This window comes from Pempheris klunzingeri, chromosome 23, assembly GCF_042242105.1.
Source record: "Pempheris klunzingeri isolate RE-2024b chromosome 23, fPemKlu1.hap1, whole genome shotgun sequence".
NCBI lineage: Eukaryota > Metazoa > Chordata > Actinopteri > Acropomatiformes > Pempheridae > Pempheris > Pempheris klunzingeri.
The window spans coordinates 6,518,039-6,541,246 of record NC_092034.1 but is presented as its reverse complement, the minus strand read 5'-3'; the positions used below and the strand labels follow the sequence as shown (position 1 = coordinate 6,541,246).

Sequence of the window (23,208 nt, the reverse complement as noted above, 5' to 3'; positions counted from 1 at the left end):
AATTTGTGAGTTTTAAAGTTTTCATAAGTTACATCCATAATGTTCGGAGCTGCGTATATAGCCTGTTGAAGATACAATATTTCCACCCAAATACAGAATTGACACGTTATTCCAATCTATAGAAAATAAATTTAAAACAGAATACAATCAGAGCTGCACTGATTTAAGATCCATAGGATTTCAAAACTTTAACAAGTTTTCTTTAATAGTGCTGAAGTTTCACCTACTTAACTGTTGTTAATGTAGAAGCTCAACAAAATGCCTCCTGATGTCAAAATGTATAAAAATCTTGGTTCTCTAGTCCAAAAAAGGTTTGACATGGTCAAAAATATCGACTGAGATCAGTAAACATGTAATTCCTTTTTAAAGATCACTGCGAGCAGAAACCGACGCGCTTGATGCTCCGTCCGAGCAGGAGCTCCTGCTTTAAAAAACAAAACAAAAAAAGAATAAAAGTCCCTTAAGAAAGGTTCAAAGAATGGCACAAAGAAAGAAATGAGTAATAAGAGCAGACACCCCAAATGTCCCACATCCACTGCTTTCCTAAGGATCTGAAGTGTTGAGGCAAGACTTCATGTTCTTCATCCACAGCGACGAGTTCGTCCAACAGTAGGTCCTTAGTTTTTGCAGAATGGAGTCCAGATTTTTTTCACTGTACAGCTCAAACCTCTGCTGTTCACACACAGCAGTCAAAATCAAAAAGTTTCAAGTGATCGACGAAACTGCGTCCGAGCTGAAGCACAAGTTCTGAGGAAGACGTCTCCACGACTCCGCCGCTGACCCTGGCCCTCGGCGTCCCAAAATGTCCCCGCCCCCCCCCCTCGTGTTCGCCAAGTCCGCCTCTCTAGTTTTGGTGGAACTTGAAGTGGAAGCTGCCGCCGCCAGACTGGAAGGGATCGAAGTGGAAAGGCCAGCCTCCTCCACCTCCACCTCCACCTTGCTGGTTTTCCGGGTCCAGGGGATCCTCACCTGCGTCAAACTTCTGCCTCATTTCTGGCACGCCAAAGGGAAGAAGGGAGGGACAAGGGTAAGGCAGAGAAGGCTAAAACATGGCTTAACATGAAGCGTGTAATGGAAAGTGTCTCATCTAACTGTCTGCAAGAAAGTGAGCACATTTCCACAAATGTGTAACCTTTTTTTTTTTTTTTTTTAAATGAGCTATTATTGTGTGAAAATGTGACATCATCATTTGTTAGTTACAGCCTGCCATTAATCGTACGAGACTGTTTTGGTAATTCTGTAATGTCCACTGTTTTCACAGAGTTTGAATTCTTTTCAAGAGACCAGAGAAGTTCCCTTAAACAAACAAGTGTCCACTAAATTCCTAAAAAAAAACAAAAAACAGTGTAATCTGAGCCCCTGACCTGGGTCAGTGAGGACTTCTTTGGCCGACGCAATGTCGATAAACTTCTTTTCAGCTTCTTTCTTCTCAGTCTCGGACTGGAAGTTGTCGGGGTGCCACTGCTGCGCCAGCTTCCTGTACGCCTTGATGATCTCCTGCTTATTTGCATTCCTGGGGAAAGCAAATGTTCACAGGCGTTAGATGGAGTGATCTTGTCGACTAAATCGTCTACAATGAGTGGATTTGTGTCGGTCCAGAGGAATTAAACGCTGTCTGTATTCTCACTGGTCCCGCTGGTTACCTGCTGACGCCGAGGATCTTGTAGTAGTCCCTCTTACGAGAGATTTTGAGCAGTTTCTGTGCCCGTTCCAGCCCTTCTCTGATGTCGTTGCTTTCGCTGTCAAACTCTCTCGCCTCTTGGTAGTCCTCCACGGCTGAAGCGAAGAACATTAAAAGTAAATGTTTGTCCACCGCATCTTTTCTGTGACTTTATCTGGACAATACCAAATTTTGTTTTTAAATCCTCCGATATTTTTAATCCGGTTTTGTTTTCTATTCATAAAACAATAAAATTACATAACTGTTAAGATGGAAGTAGCAACCCAGTCTTGTTTTCTATTCTGTACAAGTTATTATCAGTCTGTTCATCGATCCTTTGAAGATGTGTTTTGCCTCATGCTTTCCAGTATTTTTGATATGATAAATGGACACATCTATTTTTGTATGCGTGTGCAAATCAAAGTTGTTTCTTGGTGCCTGAGTGTGTGTAATTTCAAAATCAAAGACATTATGACAGCTCTGCTTCCTGCTAAACTTTTTTTTTTTTTCCCCCAAACGGCTTGTGATAATAACAAAGAAGAAAAACGCCGGCCAGTTTTCTGCAGAGAATTGTCGCTGAGAGGGGGCCAGTCCGCTTACCTTTCTCGTAGTCTTGGTTGAGGATGTAGGCCTCCGCTCGGTCTCGGAGGACGTTGGCGTTGCGGGGGTCCCTCTGGTGAGCCTCTGAACACACGTCTATGGCCTCCTGAGCCATTCTTATCTAAAACCATCCAGACAGGGGGATTCATGTATCGGCTGAGTGTTGTTACTGGCAACCGAATGACCTCTCTTCATCTTTAAATACGTTATTTCATGTTGCGTAATAAACTTTTAACTACAGACAAAAGGTTCTCATGCTCTCTCTCTCACCTTGACGAGGCAGAAGCAGATCCTCTCTTTGGCCAGGTTGGTGTAGTATGGCACATTAGGCTCGGTCTTCATCACCGATTCGTACTTATCAATGGCTTCCTGGTATCTAATTGGATGTAAAGAGAAAATTCAGTACGGGAAATTGGTTAAGTGAGTTAGTTAGGGTGCAAGTGTTGGCTACTTATTCCCGTGTTTCTGTGTCAAAGTATTAAAAGAACAGGTATAACACGCAACACACATGTTGTAAATTAGATTTGAATGTTTAATAAGGTACAGTACAGTATATCTAAATGCATGCTTGATGTCCTACGAGGGTCGTGATTTAGATCCTACACAAGTACTGACCTCTCCATATGAATCAGCTCCTCTGCCGAGTCCAGCTGCTTGCTGAGCTTTTTCACCTGTTTGTAGTGGCCGAAACACTCTTTGTCATCCTGGTCCAGCTTCAGACACTCTCGGATATGACTGCACAGAAACCAGAGGCCAACAGATGTGAGCGTGGATGTGGATGTGGAGAATAAAGACTGTCAAGTGCACCTCCGGCAAAACAACGTGTGGCGACAGATGCTATCAAGATGAAAATCAGCTTAGTTTGCATAACTCTGCTGACTAAATTAACAACGCTCACTTGAGTGACTCGTGGTGTTCCCCCAGGCTGTAGTGCAGCATGCTGAGCTTCAGGAAGGCGGCGCGGTTGTCGTTGCGCAGCCTCGTGGTCGGTGTCAGATCCTGGATGGCTTTCTGTGGATCTCCCATTCGGATGTAGCACTCTGCACGAAGCTCCCGTGACTCAGGATCCCAAGGGGAGATCTGAAGGGAAAAAAAGGCAATAATACACCTGCTTAAAGGTCCTATTAAATGGTTTGAGATCCTCATTTCTTTTCTGTGGTTTGACACAGAATTCAATGCCTATTTAACACATTTTTTGCCAGATATTTGTCATATAATGGAAAAGAATCCCACATATACGATAAAAACATACAACATGGTTGGAAATGGCTTATTTAATATCAGAAAACCTTTAAATGCATATTTCAACTTCCAAAACTACCCTCCACACACCTCAATAACTCTCTCGAGCACTGAAATGGTAGTGCTATAGTCCCCTTGGTGGTACGAAGCATGAGCCTCCTCCTGCAGCTCCTCCAGCTCGTTTTCTCTCATCAGCTGGTCCTGAGCTTCTTCGTGGTCTGGGGAGCGAAGCAGCTTAAAAAAAAACAAAAAAACAGGTAAATTACTCCTTTAACTGCATGATACATTATTCTGGCTAACTGTTGTTTCAGGTAAAACACTAATTATGATAGAAGCAGTGATTTAGGACTTACCACAGCTTCAAAGTCCTCCCTGGCCTCCTGTGTGTTGCCCTGCTTTAACAGGATATTCCCTCTCTGCAACCTGGCCTGAAAGCGCAGGAGCATAAAGTGTCGGGATGACAAGAGGAGGAGGCGGAAGAGAAGCCCAAGAGAAAGAAACGTGATAAGCACATGGACACAAAAAAAGTTAACCATTCTCTTTAGACAGCTAGTTTTACTGGTTTTGATTAGGCAAACTTACAGCCAGGAAGTCAGGCTTGAGCTGGATGGCTCTGGTCAGGTCTGGCAGGGCAGATTTGGATTTTCCCATAGCGAGGAACACTGCAGCACGCTTGTAGTAGGTCAGGTAATTCTTAGAGTCTCCCTCTGTAAAATGCCAAGAACATTAAATTTCTTTTTTGTGAAAGAAGCAAAAGTCAGAGTTCATAACTAATTCTTACTGACAGATATGATTTCCCAGGAAGCGCAGAGGAGGACAGACATTACTGGAACAGAGAGGTGGACTGAAAATGTCAGCCAGCGGTGAGAGTATGGATGTGTGTGTGTGTGTGTGTGTCTGGATGTATGTGTGTGTGTGTGTAACCTTACCCACAGCGGAGTGGTAGTGGGACAGGGCTTCAGCCAGCTGACCAGCAGCCAAAAGTTTGCGGCCCATCTCCAAGTGGTGCTCGATCTCGACGTGAGTTGCCCCCAAGACCCCTGTAACATAAGACGGGGCTTGAGCCTTGCTAGAAATATCACAGCAGACCATGATGTGGCTTAATTTTGTCTGTCTGGGCTTTTGCGATGACTTTTCGCATTACAGTGGACATAAGTGGAAGTTAGAAAATGTATTTACATCATCTTCCATGGGGTTGAGCAGTAAGACATTATATACCATGACACAATATAAATTTGTGAACTCTCAGAGATTCTCTGTTTGCACACAAAAAGGCCATTTTCTTTATCCTCAGGTACGTTAAGACAGAGTTGGCAATGTTGCAAATCTGTGAGCAAAGCGGCTTTAAGGCAATATTTCCATTTTTGTGGATCAATGTGATGAGGCAGGTTAACTGGTCACATACGTGTCAGTCAGGACCTCCTCATAAAAAGAAGGTGCATCCCAAGGGGCTTATCTTATTTAAGATTAATTTCCCAGATGATGTCTTAAATCACTGAATAAACACACCACAAAATAAAAAATAAAAAAGTATACAGTAACTTTACACTTGCACTTGGGCTCAGAGGATTAGTCACTTGCCAAAAAAAGCTCATCATCAGTGTTTGTCATTTAACAAGAAAGGTGCTCATCATTCTGTTCCCTCTTTTTATTATTCCATATTACTGCAATGTCTTTGGTTGGACATTGGAAATATGAGATGAGCATTTTGAATTTTCTTACATTTTTTAGACAGACTGATCCATGTTTCTTGATTAAAATCACCATGCAGCCCCATGTTAACCAATATAACCCACTCCTAGTACTTGATCTTTGTATTTTGTGAGCAAACAGGTAGATAATTAGCTTCTCATTAATCTCTACACAGCTAATAATGAAGGTGTGGAGTCTTTTGTGACAGGAAAGAGAGCTCCAAGCTTAGATTGTGATTAGTATAAATCCACCAGCTTTTTTTTAAAGCTTTCACTACATCTCTTAAACACCTCGTTAACACGTTAAATGTAGTTTTTACAGCCTAAATATTTATTCATATTTATATCGTTTCTATGTGACAGCACCAAGTCTTAGAGGGGTGGGTCATGATGTAGCCCGGGTTAGCTAACAATATGGGGCAGTTTGGGGAACTTTTAAGGACCAAAAAGATAAATCAACCAAGAAAAACACGTGTGTTAATGCTTGAAGAGGCTTTTTAGGAACTTCTTTATGAACGTGAAGGCATCCCTACCGTCCAGCTGGATGTCCAGGATGACACAGAGCAGTGACAGGGAGCACAGGACCCCGCTGAGTCCCGTCCGCCGACACGAATCCATCCCCGGATTAATTCACACTTTGACACCGGAACCAGCAAACTTAGCGGCTCTGCTTTCACGTCGAGTAAAAATACCGACTTGTTTCATTGAAACGGCGATATTCCGTTTTTAAATCATCGTTTCCCTCTGCGAGACCTGCTACGACAGTGTATTTACGGTCCGGGTCGGATAGAGCTCCGTGTGGAAATGAGGCGCGCAGCTGAAAGGTTCCCCCTTCGGAAATGCTAACGATTTAGCAGCGCTTTCCCACCATGACGGGGACTCACCGGGTTTTACTTGCACTTAAAGCACCTTCACCTAACATGACGACGGAGGAGGTGAACAGCTGAGGGCTTATACACTTTGTACACGACGCCTTTCAGCCTGTGGTGTCGTCGTCCCCTCCCTTTCTGCCCTACATTTCCGTGGTTGGTCCGCACGCTGCACATCCGTGTTCTCCAGGAAACGTGGGCTGCTCTCATTGGAGAGACTATTTTAACACCGAGGGCACGCCCACATCCCTGCATGGGCCAGGCAGCCGGCACGAGCTGTCACAGAGGATACAGATTGTGACAAAGCACTCAGATGGATAAGTTATTATAGCGTTTTTTTTTATGCAATCAGCTGTGGATCAAGTGGGGGAGACTCAGCCTGTTAATTCTGCATCTTTGCTGGAGGGAAACCGAGAGTTAACTTGAATGAAAGTGGCTCCTGTATGGAGGAACATTTCTGCCAATATACATATATATATATATATATATATATATAGATGAAATGCATGTGTCACTTAACTGTGAGTAAATGACACAATCAAGTGACTGTTAATCACATCTTTTTGACTCAGTATCTGAGTGCTGCAGCCAAGATTTTCTGAAGCAAATGTTGTCTTCACATTGTCAGGTCTGTATTTCCTGTAAGGGATCCTAAATCCATTTTATTTTTTTGTTTTTTTTTAGATATTTTAACATTTTTTCGTCTAAAGCATACCAGAATCTTAACAAACAACTTGTCTGATTGTTATTGTAGAATGTAAAACTGTCCTCATTCAAATTCCCTGAAATATTAATGAGGACGTGACCTCGGTGGCAGCTATGATGCTGAGTATCTCTGAATAGTCTGAATAACAAGCTAGTGCCAACATAATTTTCCCATCATCAATATTCCCCATCAGCGTATTGTTTCTTTTTAAAAATGTCTTTTATTCTTCTTCACATCTTTTGTCACATATATACATTACTCACAATAAGTTAGGGATATTGTGAGAGACTCAGTGGATGTCATACATACGGTGTTTGTTTCACTTCAGAGATTTTTGGGATAGGGAGGCAATTCTATTGGGGTGATAGACACACCCCATTTTGTGTTTTCCACGTAATGGTCTCACTGTGTACAGTGTGCCTTACATATTGGGGCCAATACCAAAAAATACTAAAAGACAACCCTTTTCAATGTGGCATCAATTTCAACATTCTGTGGGTATAAAAAGCTGGTATTGTCACAGTAAGTCATTCCAAGTTCATCATTCAAACAGCCATGAACACACGACGTCACTTAACGGACGAGCAGCGCCACCTGGCCATAGAGCGCCTTCGGGTCGGTGGCAGGCAGTCAGATGTTGCTCGTGAACTTGGTGTGTCTCAAAGTGTCATCAGCAGACTTGCATCAAGACACAGAACTACTGGCAGAGTTCGTGACAGACCCAGGAGTGGAGCCCCACGAGTGACAGACCGCAACGATGACCAGTACCTAAGGACCTATGCACTCAGACATCGTTATGTAACTGCCACACAGCTGCAGGCCCGTTTACGAGATGTGACGGGTACTAGGGTTTCCAGACAAACCATTCGCAACCGGCTCCACCGCTTTCGCTTGAATGCCAGACGACCGTTGCAGGTGACTCCACTGACACCAAGACACCGCCGTGAACGTTTGCAGTGGGCACAAGACCATGTGACCTGGACAATGCAGCAGTGGTCTACCGTCCTGTTCACTGATGAGTGTCGGGTCACCTTGCACAGAAATGATGGTCGTTGCTGGAGAAGGCGAGGTGAGCGATACGCCGAGGTCAACATGGTCCCCAGGGTTCGCTTTGGTGGAGGAGGTGCAATAGTCTGGGCAGGCATCACCAGTCAGCGCAAAACAGATTTGGTTATTGTAGATGGCTCAGTCACTGCACGTTCTTACCTCAGAGACATCATAGAACCCATCATCATCCCCCAATTCCGCCAGCACACCCCCAACTTTCTGTTCATGGATGATAATGCACCACCACATCGTGCCAGAATTGTCACAGCTCGGCTTCAGGAAGTCGGAGTGCCTCATATGGTATGGCCACCAATGTCCCCTGACCTGAACCCCATAGAGCACGTCTGGGACCAGCTGAAGCAGAGAGTGGATGATCGTACCCCACCCCCACGTGACCTGGCACAACTGCGTGTAGCACTTGTGGAAGAGTGGAACGCATTGCCTCAGAACAACATCACGAGGCTAGTGAGGAGCATGAGACGTCGCTGTCAAGCTGTCATTGCTGCAAATGGTGGAAACACCCGCTACTGACATTGTCAATTTTTGTTATTTGGGGCTATCCTTGTTATTGTCTAAAGTTTTTGGGGTAATAAATATTAAACTAATGAAAATGGTGTTTCTTCTCATTCATTATTAGTAATATCAAAGGGAACTTTTACTTATTTCATTAAAATTCAGACCAAATAGGAAAAGCACTCATGTAAATAACAATATCCCTAACTTATTGTGAGTAGTGTGCTTTGTTGTTCTTGTTTCCCTGTTTGTCTATTTATGTGTAAGTGTAAGCACATGACAGAAATGAGAAAACCAAAGTCAAATTCCTTGTATGTGTTCACATATTTGACGAATAAAAGCCGATTCTGATGCTCAGATAATCAATGATAACAACAATAATGTGAAACGTCACACATAACTGACTTTGCTAAAAGAAAAAGAGTGCAATCATACCTTTATTGACTAGAGGAATACAAAGTCACACTGAAATATTTAGCATAACACATTTTATTGTTTGCAATTGTAAAAAAGAAAAAAAAAGAGCAAAATAAACTAAAAGAAAAACACACAAAACCATCAAAATAATATCTTGTCCTCCACCCTCGTCCACTGGCTATAAAACTGTACAAAACAACACACACAAATATCTGGATTATCACAGTTTTGACCTTTCCAAATGACTGGAAATGTGTGTGCAGATCATCAAATGATTGGATTCCTTTGAAACTAAGCGACTGTATGTACATGTATTTGTGCTAACATCAGCGGGGAAACATAAATAGAATCATTGCAAAAGCATACACTTTGTTTGTGCGGCGACACAACAATACAATTCAATACTATCGCTCCAACGCTATTCCAATACACACTGGATATTGTGATTATATACAGTTCAGTGGTTCTATGTTACTTCCATCAGTGAACATTTGATGGACCTGTAGCTTTTAGCTCTGACCCTCAAGGTGATAAAAGAAGAAGTTAACCCGGGCCATTTGGAAGAGATTTGATTTCTTTCTTTTTTTTTGACAAAGTTTGGTTTTCATATCTTGCTCAAACGTAAGCATTTCGGCCGTAAGTACTGTTAGCCACGCTTCGGGTCGGCGCCGCTCCAGAGTAAGCAGTTCCCCTGCTTTGATAAGGCAAAGGGCTGCAAAACAAGATGGTTAAAAACAAAAACATCAGTCACTGAGGCTGGACGCATAAATCACTTTATATCCTCAAATCAACAATCTTGACACCAAACCAGCAGCACAATACTAGCATCCAAAAACAGTTGCAGCTAAATGGAATTCGGCCATCATTCATTTTATTATTCACACCTGTGGTTTTACTACTTTGACATGTCAACGTGTCTTCAATATGTCACAATGAAATCATAAGAAGGTTACGATGAGAAGCACTGTGCACTTGCAGCAGAGACTCTTATGATCTTGCCACTAGGGGGCGTTAAAGTCAATATACAAGTCCTACACATAGTGGCTTTAACCAGCCTTTGTATAATGTGCCTCTAAGTAGCATAAACATAGGAGACAAGCACTCTGACTGGGTTAGAGGATCATGACTAATCAGTTACCAGCCCTTTTGACTTCTATTGCACTTCAGCCACTTCAGCTGGTGCACACTGTCCATGACACTTCATGGAGGTATTTTGGCCAAATAAAACTTTCAATATGGCAGAAACAAAGGCACCCAGACGTGTTAAGATGAAATGAGAGCTCCTATTACATCAAACAGGCAATAAAAAAAAGCCGCCGGAGTGCCTCCACAGCAAAACGTTCATCATGTGTTCAAACGTTCATTTAAATGACAAAAGATTTGGCAAAATATCAAAATCTATTCATGAATTTGTCAATGTGCATTACCATTCATTTCCTTTTTAAAACTTGATTTTTGAAGTAAACTATCTATTTAATTTATTATCATTCTAGCTTAAAATTCTTTACATATCAATTGTTTTATTTGAATATTTATAATTTGATCAATTTGATCAATGATATATTGATACATTCATACTGTATATCAATTCTCTCATTAATCCATCTCCTTAACCTCAGGTAAGAGCTGTTTTTTTTCATGTCACTACCTCACATTTGAAAGTGTCTTCACACTTTAGAGATTAATAAACAGTAAATCCATCAATAAATGAATGAGTGTGATATTTTGGCAGACAGAGAGGATTCAAACTCACTATTTTTCCTTTGTGCCCGTTTTGCAGGAGCAGGTGAGGCAGGCTCCTCCAGCGATGGCGAGCACAGCGGAACACCAGCCGATGTAAAGTCCTTCTCCTATTTCATACCTGCGAAACACAGCAGAATTTCAGTCAGCCAACACTAGTAGGCTTCATGTTTGGCCTTTTAGTCAACCGGCCCCAAAGCACCACCACCATCTCACCTTGTCCCATGATAGAAAGGATCAAAGAAGTCCTGGGTGATGTTGAAGGCGTACCAGGACACCGCGACCATTGTGCACACACCTTTGAAGTGAAATAAGATATTCTTTAAACATTGAAAAAGCAGCGGGGAAGCTGCCAGATACACAGATATCCAAATTCTTGCAGGAAACCAGGAAGAAATTTATGGAGGATTGATCTGAACATGCTATAAAACGTAATTTTTTAGCATTTTGGAGATGTTCTCACTGTTTTACCTTCTCCTAAAATACACCTTTTAAATGCTTTTTCTCATCTTTGTCACCTTGCAGTAAGAAAAGGACTCCAGCTGTGCCGGCAATCTTCCCTTTGAGAACATAGTCTTCGCCTCCAGCCTTCGAGCACTGCACTCCTATCAGGGCCGCCAACAGTCCAAAGGTGCCCAACACTATCGATGTTATCATCAAGGCACGAGACGCTTGGATGTAACCTGAGCACAGAGTGGAAATAAACAGCCACTGAATTAACCATCTTCCTCAAAAAAAGAGTAATGAGATTGGGGCCAGTTTGTGAGATTTGGTGTTGGCCTGTAAACCTGTCTTGTTATGAACATGCAAATTTCAAGGAGCTATAAAATTTTGAAATTGTCCTTTAACAGGCACTTATTGGATACTTGTTTTATCCTGACAAAGCATCATTGGTTGTTTCATATAATGTGACAATGTTCAATTGAAATGTGTTGAAATGATGTTCTGGATCAAACTTAACAAAAAATAAAACTTATTTGTATGATTCAAATCATTAATTTGAATTTTTTTCTTTGTCAACGTACCACTCAAATTGAGCAGGGAAGGGAACTCCCTGCAGTTATGTACTCCGGTCGAGTCCGTCGCACATGACATCCACAGGTTTTCATAGATGGTGGAGGTGGTGATGACGTTCCCGTCCACAGTGGAGGTCCTCCAGTAGCGGTTTGGCAGGGCGACCCCCACCATCACCCAACCGATGAACCCTAGCAGCACAGCCACAACTTCCACAATTGGATCCATGACCCCTCCTCGGCCCAGCAGTCAACCAAAAGTATATCCAGATCTCGCTTTTATAAATCAATAAAGCTTGTTAAAAAAATCTGAACATCTGAATTGGGTGTGATAGACGTCAGAGAGTGTGGCGTGTCTGGTCTGCCACTGTGAGATGTGTCCAAGTCAGCAGATATGTATAATGATTTATATGACTTGCTTTCTCTCCTCCCCCCTCCACTCACACACACACACACACACACACACACTGTCTTCATCTTTTTTCTTTTTTGTTGCATTTTACACCCCTGAAACTGAACAGGTGTTTATCGACTCGCTCTCAGGGTCCAATGGTCACCTGTCGCTCTTAATGACACCGCACTTTATATGTTCATTAGACATATTTGACCGTGTTTCTTTCTTTCAAAATGCATCGGATCTCTAAGACTTACTCACATTTGATCCGATTTATGAGCAGATTTTAACAAATTATACACTTTGATTAACAGCCAGACATTATTAGTAATTTATGAAAGATTTTAAATAGTTCTTTGTGATGGAGATTTGCCAAAAAAAAGTTGATATCTGTATCTTTAAACTCCTAAAGTTTCATACTGGAGTGGCGTTATATTACACACTTTTTGAACAAAGCCAACTGCACCTTTTTAGTTTTATTGCTTTAGTTCTCAAGGCCATCAGACATCGGAAATCATTGATTGTCACACCCATCATTTTGAAAAGGTTTGGAAAGGAATCAACATGTAAGCTAAAAGCAAATGACAAAGGGCCAAAGTTATCCAGTTCATCCTCTAGTTTCTGTGTTTGTGTGCCTTCATTAATTATCCTCCTGATAGCTGCAGGGTCAGTGTTGCCAAATCCAGGCCACGCTGAGTTTACCACACTGATAATATCGAGACAAAGCCCTCAAGTGCATAGAGGCGAGGAGATCTGCAAACCAGCAAACTCATTTGTATGAAGGTCAAGACAGAGGCTCTAGAAATAGACACACAGCTCACCAACGATAAACCTGACCCAAGCCGTTCATCGGTTTTCATGAAGGAAGTGTGAGGTGAAGCGTTTTCAAAGGGGAGTTTGTCACCAGTAAATCATCTGCAGTGACACAGAAATAGCTGTAAACTTTAATCTGAATCTATTTTTAACATTTTGAAAGACATTATGCAAGACAACAGCGTTACATTTTATTTACTTTGATTAAAAAGTAACTCAAATACAGTATTATCAACAGCAAACCGTTCTGCTCACCACACTTTTTTACGTTTTGTATCTTCTACATGTTTTGGTCTTGAAGGTTTCTGGAAATAAACCTGAATCGTGAATCAGGCAAACTGCTTCAGAGGCTGATGTTGTTATCGCTGATGGAATAAACTGATAATACAGGACCACATTTTTTCCATGATAACGGTAAAGATTAGTACATGTAAATGGATACATAAATGTAATCAGCTGTGTACTTCTTAAAGATAAAATATACCTTACAGTAGAGTTTGCTTAAGGCGTTACTTGATGTAGTAAAGGTCAGTTTCTTCACTGTTTTTCAGTGGTTTTTCACTGATGTTGAATTCTTGATCACTTTTTTGATTTTCAGTTTTAACTACTTGTGTTGTTAAAATTGAATAATTAAGTTAAATTAATTAAGTGAAATATCTCAACAGCTATTGGATAAAACCTTGTAATAACATTTGTGTTCCCCAGAGGATGAACCCTAATGACGTTGGTTTTTCTCCTCTAGCTGCACCATGAGATTCATTTTTATGTTTTTTTAGTAAAAAAAAAAAAAACAAGATGAATTGTCATAAAATTTGGTAGACATTCATGTTCCCCTCAGGATTAATTGTAAGAACTTTTGTGCTCCCCTGAACATACATACTGCTATCATCAGATCAAAATATAAAGTTGTCTGCTACTTCGTTTTCTGACCAAATACTTGCAAAACGTCTCAAATTCCCATTAGCCTCAGCTGTACCTTGTGTCTAATACTAATTTAAGCCAAACAAGGAACTAAACAACTGCAGATGTGGGTGATCATTCTTCATACTGTCATTTGGTACATTGTTGAGAAACAATTTTGCAGGAAATAAACATCCACCTCCATCTGAGTTGAAAACTGGATCCTGCCCTGCCATAAATTTCCATTTTATGGCCAAGCTGTTTGCAAAGCTCATTTTTACAGCCCACTTGGCCGCAGCACTGGTCGCTGATGAGTTTGTGTTATTAGACGCCAATGTCACAGGGACTTCGTCTGTGAAAACAAAGTTTATGTGATTTTTTTAAAGTGATACCTGAAGAGAAGCTCATAACTTTTTCATTTGCCTTCCAGGAATGAAGAGTTGGGTGTGGCTGGGTGTGGGATGAAAAGGTGATGAAGAGAGACAGCAGGGAAGGCTGTCCAGAATAGATCGGGACATAAAGAAAAAGGTGTTTGTGTGTGTGCTGGTTTATTATTTATTATTTACTACAACAGGAACATGATTAACGACTGTAAAAAAAAATTAAACTGAGGTTGTCATTTTAAGGAACCTTTCTTGTTTGATTTAGAACCATCTTGTGGTCCTGGACTAACTTACATTAAGAACTCTCAGTGCAGACAGGTTCATAAATGTGTTTACCAAATTATGTGGCAACCCACCCAAAAGTCTTTGAGATGTCATGAGCGCACTAGAGGAAAAGTCAGTGGGTCACCAAAGCCATTAGGATTCATCCTTTGGAGACTATGAATGCCTAAACACAATTTTGTGCCAATCCATCCAGTATATTTCGATCTGGACCAAAAAGTAGGACCTACCAACTGATCAACAGACTGATTCACCAACATACTGACATTGCCATCTGTAGAGCAATGGCACTAGCATGGCTAAAATAATTTAGACCCCACAAAATAATTTCAACCCATAAAAGGATCATTTTTGCACTCTCAAAAACCACTGTTGGTGTTCCCCACACAACTGCTCAGCCTGCAGCTGGTGCAAAATCCAGATGACTGTATCAGGGAATAAAATCTCTTCAAGTTTCTTCACATTTATCTCCTCAAAGTACAATCAGTACAATAAAAAGTAGGAAAGAAATAATCAAAACCAGGGGGAGTTAACAGCACATAAAACTGTGACAGAAATCTAATTACTTTCTCTCTTTGTGTGACTACCTGCAGTAATATAAAGCAATGAACAATACACTGCTGTTCTACTGGATTATACAGTAACTTCAAATTACCGTGTGATGACATGTATGCTGGGTGTAACTTAACCAATACACCATGTTCCCAGACTATTCCCTTTCTTCATGGTGATTACACATTAATATGTCTCAGCCATGTGTTTAAACCAGTGGAAGCTCAATGAACATTGGCCCTCGTAACTGAAACTCACTGAAGCCAATCCGAATTACACTGGCTTTGATGAATCATTGATGTTTAAGTGTCTAACCTGCGCGTGAGAGGAGTTGGAAGACAAGTCCACCTTTGGTTAGTGATTCTGTTTATATTTTCTGCTCCTCTGTTCGGACATTAGATTAATTCGTGGGGGACTTCTACCCACCGTGGTCTCTCGCTTTTTCTTGTGTTTACCCACTCGATCGCCTCTTTCACACCAAAGTAGATTGCTGTTTACTCTGATCTGTCCCTGGGGAGTTTCGGTCCTGTCAGGTGTGTTAATGAATAACACCCCACGAGGCTGATAGCACTACACACCAACTGATAGCCTCTATGAGCCTTCCTGTTGTAAAATCCTGTTGAATCTCCTCGAGAGTCAAGATGTGAGGATGATGAGCAAGTGAACTAGGCCAGGCAGGTTTTTACTCAAACATGAATGGCCCAATCTTAGTGCTACAGACCTTGATAATGATGATAATGCACTCTCTTGCACTGCGCATGCCAAAACCTTTAATAGAGTTAATAAATAGGAGTGATAAGAGTGGAGTTGTATACTTTGCTCAATGAACAATAGATTCTAATGCGAGTCTTTCATAACAGTTAAAAATAAGACACACTCATAACATCCTTTTTTACGCAGATGACAGTACACAGTACATTGGAGTAGAGCTGAAACAAAAATGAAGATCAACTATTATGATAATCTGCATTTTTCATGCAAAGGTGCCGAATGTTTAATAGTCTTAGTTTCGGCAAATGTAAGGATTTGCTGATTTTTCCTTATAATTACTTTATTTACATAAAGTTTGTTTTGTCCAACAATCAGCTGGACAATATAAATGACAATTCCCAATTATTTAGAGATATCTGATCATTTCTGTTGCTGCATTTCTTCGACCATGTTTTTCTCTTCTTTCTGCATACACTTCTGCTATTCCCAGTGCTCTCTATTCTCAAGAGATACACACCTGAACATATGGTGCTCCAGCACTGACACAGATGTCACTGAACAACAATCTTCTCTCAGTTCAAAATAATTTTATTTAACAAGATGGAAAACGCAACCCATTAAATGTAGCACAGGTAAATGTAAGGAAATACGCTTTACATAACAAAAGGTATTAATTTACAGTAATTGTGTTGCTTCCCTTAATTTAAAGTAGCATTCAGAATAAATTCAAACATCACCTTGTTGCCTCCACAGCAGCAGCTGGACCTCTAACAGTAGCATGGCAGTCACTGCTACCTCACCAGCAAACAAACCCCACTGCTGTTTTTGGCCTTACATGCTGCACTTCCCACTAGTAACACTTTCATTAAAAATGCACTTCTGATGTCAAAAACAATCAAACCGTTACAGAACCACAACTTTTTTTTTAACAAAATGTAAAGGTCGTGTAAGTTTAGGCTGCGGTGCATACCAACTAAGAAATTACATAAAATTTAGGCGCACCTTTACTATTCTAATTTATTTACACAAATAATGAAAAAGTGCCATGCTATGGTGAGTGAATGCATGTGTATATGTAATGTCATATGTATGGTGAAGCTCAGCCCTGTTCATATATGAAAACAGGTTTTTCACTGGCATTAATCAAACCCTTAATATGTTTCAGTACATATTCACCTTCACACCAAAGTGTTACATCCTTCAAGCTTTCGCCACAAAGTTTTAATTGTTTATGCAGAGGAAGTGTCAGTGTGTCAGTCCAGCAAAATGAAGACACGTCATCATGTGTTCAGGTTAGGATTTAGCAGCTCCTTTTGACACAGCCAAGCCGATGAGGCCAGCTAAACCGGCCACGCCAAGGCCGATTCCCCCGACGATCGCCATGCCAACCAAACCGTCTAGATGACAACATACAAGTATCAGCATAGTGGATTTACACTCATATTTCAGGGTCAAATAATTGATCAAAGTATGTTACACGTTGGTTCTTACCTTTCTTTAAAGCCTTGTCAATGAGCTTCTCCAGGTCCAGAGCCTGCTTGTTCGTCGGCTCGTTCTTCAGAAGAGTTCGGATATACTTCAGAGCTTTCTCATATTCCTGGAAGAAGAACAGGGAAGAGGAAACAGAAAGCACTCTCAGGTGTGTGTGCACACTTTAAATCAAATGTAAGGGCTGCATTAAAAATCGTTAACATGCTACAATTTTAATTCCATGAATTTAACAATGTCAATACTGTCATGGCTTGAGGAAAGACACTAACTTTGAGTCTGTAGTTGGCCACTGCAAGGTAGAACAAGAAGTCCCGGGAGTCGTCCTTTGATGCCTTCTGAACAAGTTCTACAAGATAAAAAAAACAACCTTGATTCAAACTGTTTTGACTGATTATGAAATCCTACAAGCTAACATGTAACAGCAATCCTTCCTTTGATGCATATGGCAGCTGATATCTTATAATAAATCACAGAAATGATTAAAATATGTTTAAAAGCAACACTGTAAAATGTCCCATATATCAGTATATATCAGAATTCTCCATTACACTCCAGACCCAGCAGCGTCCTCTTGTTCAGCTCCCCCCAGAGTTCAAGCTTCAAAGCACAAAAATAATGCTTTTATTACACCGTCCTGCTGACTTTACAATAGAATACAATAAAATAAATAAATAAAATATAACAGATTTTATGTAGCACACATATTTTGATTGCTCATGTGTAATTTATTAATTTCCCATGACTAATTTAATAAAACCATTGTGTCCTTTTTTCAATAGCTTCCATGTAATGTGAGGTGAAGACTCTAAATCAATACCAGAGATTATTTCTACACCAGGCACACAGGACACGCATCTTTATATTGGGTTTTGGGGCTTTGTCTATTTTTTGCGAGTACTTTTTATGGACAATTTATTTAATAATAATAATAATAATTTATTCAATTTATTTTCAATAGCTTCTATGTCGTGTGACCCAGTGACTCCAAATTAATACCAGAAATGATCACATCATAGTGCAAATACACACACCTTTACACCCTTTCACACTAGATTTCATTGCTTCTTCTAAATGTTTTTATGAATTATTCATGCTTACAATGTAGTTACAATGTAATGTGAGCCAGTGACCCCAACTCAATGTCAAAATTAATTACTAAAACGGACAAAAAAAGACAAGCTTCTTTATATTAGATCCAAGCATTAATTTAGAGTCTCCATCTCCTCCCCAGGATGAAGACATGTGGCCTATGCAGTGACACATGTTAGATATTACTCACTGCAGTGAGTGTCTGTCAAATAACTATTTACTTCTGATAGATCAGCCTGAAAAAGCCTCTAATTAGGCGACAGCAAGTCTCTACTGCAGCATGTAGCTTTGAGTATGACACATATTCCTTTAACTTACCCTCCAAAAGCACAATTCCCTTCTTGATGTCCTCCGAGTATTTACTCCGGATCAGACACCAAGCATATTCAAACTTCGTTTCTTTGGAGACAGCTCCCTTCATCAGCTCATTGTTGTACTTCTTCTCAAATTTCTGTCGAAACCAAAAAGAACCACAGAACTTACTTTTTCTGTAATCTAATTAAATCATCTGTAACAGGAAGGCCTTGCTGTGCTCCTGTCACATGACAATTGTCATGTCTGATTTGGCAGATGTAACGTTAGCGCGCACTGTGTAATGTTTCCTAAGTAGGAAATAGTAGTTGACATCCACTTATTAAGGTATTATAGCTCACAAAAGAGCATATATTTCCCAAACTGTTATTAGCATGAGTCTTGTACCTCTATTGGCGGAAATTACCGCGACCATTTATAACCATATACATCATCATTAGCGTTAGCTAGCTATGTGACGCGACAAAACTATCCTCGAACACGTCGCTATTTGCCCAAATTACTGCATTTAACAACTCGAAATATGTTGTGAGAACCGCATAAAATGTCACCCGTTTGTTGGCGTATATGCTTTATAAAAAGAAAGACGTTTAATAACTTGAAAACTTACTAGAAGGTCTTCAGGAGCTACCACATCGCTCACAACAGCCTCCATGTTTCCGGAAACTGAATTCGGACCCGCCCACTTTTATCACGTGACATAGATGTTTTTGCAACGTCATCTTCAGCGCTTTAGAGCTGAAGTCATAATAATAATAACAATAACAATAATAATATGAAGAAGGAGACGAAGAATCACACGTATTTAGGGGAAAATGAGTTTTATTGTTTTATTACCTAATTCAACACAATTCAAGAGACTTTGTGGCTAAAAAGTACTAAAGTATTATGTGTGAGGATGCTATCGAGGCTATATGTCAGTTCTTTGTGAGATGGGCAGGGGAAAAGGCTAGGGGCAACAGTTCACTGAGGCTGGTTTCTTTGTAAGATCCATCAGGCTTGGTTAAGTATACAACCCAGTCTGGTCCAAACTGGAGAGAGAGAGAGAGAGAGAGAGAGGGAGGGAGAGAGAGACTGTTCCGTTATGGTTTCTGTGCATCTTTCATTTCCCAACATCGAGGTCTGAATGCAGTTTCAAAGCTCCAGTCGCGCTCTCCAGTAATAAAATGTGGGTGCAGAAATACTAGATATTCACCTATTTATATTTGTTGACATTTCTGAAATTGTGTACCTGAAAGTGCTGGAATCAACATATAAAACATCCTGCATGTACAGTGACATCCAGCTCCAAATTCCATGGAAAAACTACAGAGAACGTGACCTCAGTGTCCAATAGCTTTAATTTAGTTTAATTTATGATGATTGTAAATTATCATTACTCCATATTAGTATTATCATAAAAGTGTAATACAAATATTAAAAAAACAGGGGAAAAGAAAATATATACTATTTCCAACACACAAAATTCTGGCTACTGACACCTGGGTACAAACAGCGTCTGCCTTAAAAAGTGTCTGTTATTGAAGTCTAAACCACTGTTTTGAATTATGATTGGATCCGAAATGCTGCTACTTCATGAGGAGGCTATAACATTTGACTCTGGTCATTGCCATCAATGTTTAACATGCCTGTAAAATACAGTGACTCTGTGCTATACACACTCCTGCCTACTGCAGTATCAAAGATTGGCCTGATAGGAATAGAGGAGTGTCCCTGGTTTATATACACTGCAAAAATCAACTTCTCATCAAGTCATTTATTGTGATATGGTATCATGTATTGATCTCTGGATAATGATTCTCCAGTGCTGCTCATAAAAGAGACGTCTCACCTCCATAAGGACCTGTCGACATGCTCCACATGGCCCGACAAAACGGTCTTTGATGTCACTACATAAAAGAGATGAGAGGATGAACGCAAAAGAACGTGTGCTTTACGAAACTCTTAATGTCGCCGTACTGAGAGTCTCACCATGTCACAGCAATGGCCGCGAACCGCCTGTGTCCTTCCGCCACGGCCCTCTGGATGGCCGTCCGCTCGGCGCACACCGTCAGACCGTAGGAGGCGTTCTCCACATTACAGCCTGAAAACACACAAATACTTCTCACATTATTCTTAAAAACTTCACTTAATGAGTGGTACACCCATTGTTTTTATATCTCTCTCTTTCTCTTTGTGAACCACTTTATAGTTCCTTTTTTATAGTTTTATACCAATAAGGTTTGCTTGAGGTATAAGAGCAAAAAAATGCACATTATGCATAAGAATGGCACCTCTTAATGTTATATTGTCTTATACATTATATCATGACTGATGCATTTGTGTGTAAGCTGCATTCTACTACTGCTGAATAGCCAAACTGGAGCTGTTTTCAACTATTCTTTATACTTTTGGGCAATTTAATTTACTGTATAACAATGCATCGTACTTCACCTCAGCATACAGAGTACTTTAAGATAAGATGGATACAATAAGATAAGCAGCAGTGTCAATATGTAGGAAACAATAAATGAAAAAGTGTGTGTGGGTTTAGACAAAGTCAGAAGGAAGTTGCAATTAAAAAAAGGGAAATGTAGAAAAGGGAAATGGGTGGAGGGGAAGTATCTTGTGTCTGCACAAAGATATTTTAGCTGAATGAAATAAAGTTATGATTATAGAACTGAGATGAATATGCACAGATAACTTTACAGATATTTTTAATAATGTAAAAATACAAAGCCCTGCGGTCATTATCTTAATTAGCTAACTATACACAAGTATTACCAGCAAAATGCACTTTCAGAAGCAGAAAACTGTCTGCTGTCATACATATTTTCTCGTTGCATCATTAAAGCTGATGCGTGTGTGAGCAGCACTTTGCGGTAGTGGCTGGTTGACTTCTAACAACTTGATAGTTTATTCTACTGCATCATAGTTTTGAACGAACACTGTAATCTGCCTAGTGACTGGCTGGACAATGAGTGCAGCGCAGCAAATATTCAAATAGAATCCGATGAATGTCAAATATAATCCTCCTATTCAAAATTGAACCCCAGCACAGTAGTAGTAGAGTGAATGTCTTGTACCACACTGCACTTCAAGTCTCTCAGTTCATCCGGATGTGTGCACTTGAAGTTAAGAGAGAAGTCACCTGTTGGGTTATCACCTGTAATTATAGCGCCATCTGCTGTTAATATGGCGGCACCGACGGGGAAGCGGCTGTACGGGCAGTAAGCCATGTCCCGGGCCTGCAGGCACTTTGAAACCAGCTCTTTAACTTTATCTGCGCACAACAGACAGCAGCGGGATTAAAGAACACGAGGTTAGGTGGCATTTATGATGTGCCGAATCATATGTCAAGTGTGATGGAGGATGTTTGTAGAATTAAATGTTAGAGACATGTGACACAGAGAGGAGGAGGACTTGCCTGTCATTGCAGAAGGCTGCTCGCAGGGTTTGGTGGCCAGTTTTGGACTGTGACACCTTTTTACAGCTGGACCGTCATGTGGCAAAAATAAAAAATAAAAAGTTTGCAGCTCTGTAAATGTTTAGAGTAAAATGTGATCCAGAACGACGGGAGCGAGGACAGCGAGGCAATGTTTACCTTCACGTTATTGGCTGATCGACCAGATTGGGGGGCTGTCAGACTGTCAGATGGGAGCAGAGTTTTTTCACAAGTTTCTCGCGAGAAAAGGGGGATGTTGCCCAAACGCACCCCAAAGCGCAGATAAGTAGTCCCAGCCTCATCGGTGCGCGGAGGAATGACAATATTCACCCGCCTTTTTATTTCCCAACACATTGTTTCAATTTTTTAATTACCCATCTATCAAAAGAAATCAATTCTGTATCATTAATCTGATCTTAATACTCGCAAAATCACATATCAGCAAATCTAAAATTTCAAAGTATAAACCGAGCTTTACGATATTTCAAAATAAAGTCAAACAATACATTAACTCAATTAAATTTTTAATAGAAAAGCAATCAAAACACACAACATATGTACACATTACATTATATTTATGAGCTGATTTTTGGGTGCTGTGATGTGATTTATGTTGATGTTCCGACCCCTGACATTGTGTATTCATATAATGTCTATGTTTGTCATGATGTTTGTCAATAAAAATATGGATTAAAAAAGATGAACACGCCTTTATTTAAAAATGGCATGCAAATAATTAATAATACACATAGTATTCTGAATAAAATAAACAAATAAGGCAAATAGCACATAAATAAGTCCATATACTGCATATAGTTACACAAAACAATTGATGCCTCAGTGAAATAACAAAAAAATAACACTACAGTTTGTAGAAAACAAAGTGGAATAAAACACACATGTCAAAGAACTGTAACAATAAATGAATGATAGCTGATTGCTTGGATAGTTGATTGATAGTGAAATAATTGGCAGCTATTTTGATAATTGATTGAGCCATTCCCTTAAGCATTTTACATTTATTTTATGTTTTTCTTCCTCTTATGTGACATTACACTGAGTATATTTGGGTTTCATAAGTTTGGCATGTTGGAAATTGCAATATCCATTTTTATTTTATCGACCAAAAACAAAAAAAAAAGAGAGAAAGAAAGAGAAATAATTGGCAGATTAATCGATAAGGAAAATAATTTCACATTCACATGCAGTGCCACATATTACCGTGGTGGATAATTCTCCATCAGCACAAATTGCAGTAAAATCCCTGTAAAGTCCCATTCAGTGTGCACAATGCAATAATTCTCTGTGTTCTATGCACACTATAATCATATGAAGCGTACATCCATGCCTCATACATTC

At 40.2% G+C, this 23,208-nt stretch overlaps 4 protein-coding genes across 4 annotated transcripts; all 4 read right to left on the bottom strand.

Moving 5' to 3' along the window:
- Positions 1 to 821: 821 nt before the first annotated feature.
- dnajc3b (DnaJ (Hsp40) homolog, subfamily C, member 3b) lies at positions 822 to 6,161 on the bottom strand. The gene is made up of 12 exons (XM_070854628.1): positions 5,727 to 6,161; positions 4,432 to 4,542; positions 4,085 to 4,209; positions 3,856 to 3,930; positions 3,593 to 3,736; positions 3,159 to 3,340; positions 2,876 to 2,995; positions 2,531 to 2,636; positions 2,261 to 2,381; positions 1,644 to 1,776; positions 1,365 to 1,513; positions 822 to 993 (listed from the first exon to the last, which is right to left on the bottom strand). Exons 1-12 carry the CDS (start codon positions 5,809 to 5,811, stop codon positions 845 to 847), a joined length of 1,500 nt encoding a protein of 499 aa, XP_070710729.1. The 5' UTR covers positions 5,812 to 6,161; the 3' UTR covers positions 822 to 844.
- A 2,585-nt stretch (positions 6,162 to 8,746) lies between these two features.
- On the bottom strand, positions 8,747 to 11,877 carry cldn15a (claudin 15a). The gene is made up of 5 exons (XM_070854473.1): positions 11,511 to 11,877; positions 11,004 to 11,168; positions 10,702 to 10,783; positions 10,499 to 10,606; positions 8,747 to 9,457 (listed from the first exon to the last, which is right to left on the bottom strand). Exons 1-5 carry the CDS (start codon positions 11,725 to 11,727, stop codon positions 9,361 to 9,363), a joined length of 669 nt encoding a protein of 222 aa, XP_070710574.1. The 5' UTR covers positions 11,728 to 11,877; the 3' UTR covers positions 8,747 to 9,360.
- Positions 11,878 to 16,100: 4,223 nt separating this feature from the next.
- fis1 (fission, mitochondrial 1) lies at positions 16,101 to 19,091 on the bottom strand. The gene is made up of 5 exons (XM_070854644.1): positions 19,036 to 19,091; positions 18,432 to 18,564; positions 17,294 to 17,370; positions 17,025 to 17,130; positions 16,101 to 16,930 (listed from the first exon to the last, which is right to left on the bottom strand). The coding sequence occupies exons 1-5, from the start codon at positions 19,078 to 19,080 to the stop codon at positions 16,827 to 16,829; spliced, it is 465 nt and encodes a 154-aa protein (XP_070710745.1). The 5' UTR covers positions 19,081 to 19,091; the 3' UTR covers positions 16,101 to 16,826.
- Positions 19,092 to 19,271: 180 nt separating this feature from the next.
- Positions 19,272 to 21,838, bottom strand: LOC139223235 (cytidine deaminase). The gene is made up of 5 exons (XM_070855213.1): positions 21,832 to 21,838; positions 21,571 to 21,687; positions 20,397 to 20,508; positions 20,257 to 20,314; positions 19,272 to 19,456 (listed from the first exon to the last, which is right to left on the bottom strand). The coding sequence occupies exons 1-5, from the start codon at positions 21,836 to 21,838 to the stop codon at positions 19,343 to 19,345; spliced, it is 408 nt and encodes a 135-aa protein (XP_070711314.1). The 3' UTR covers positions 19,272 to 19,342.
- Between the last annotated feature and the right edge of the window lie 1,370 nt (positions 21,839 to 23,208).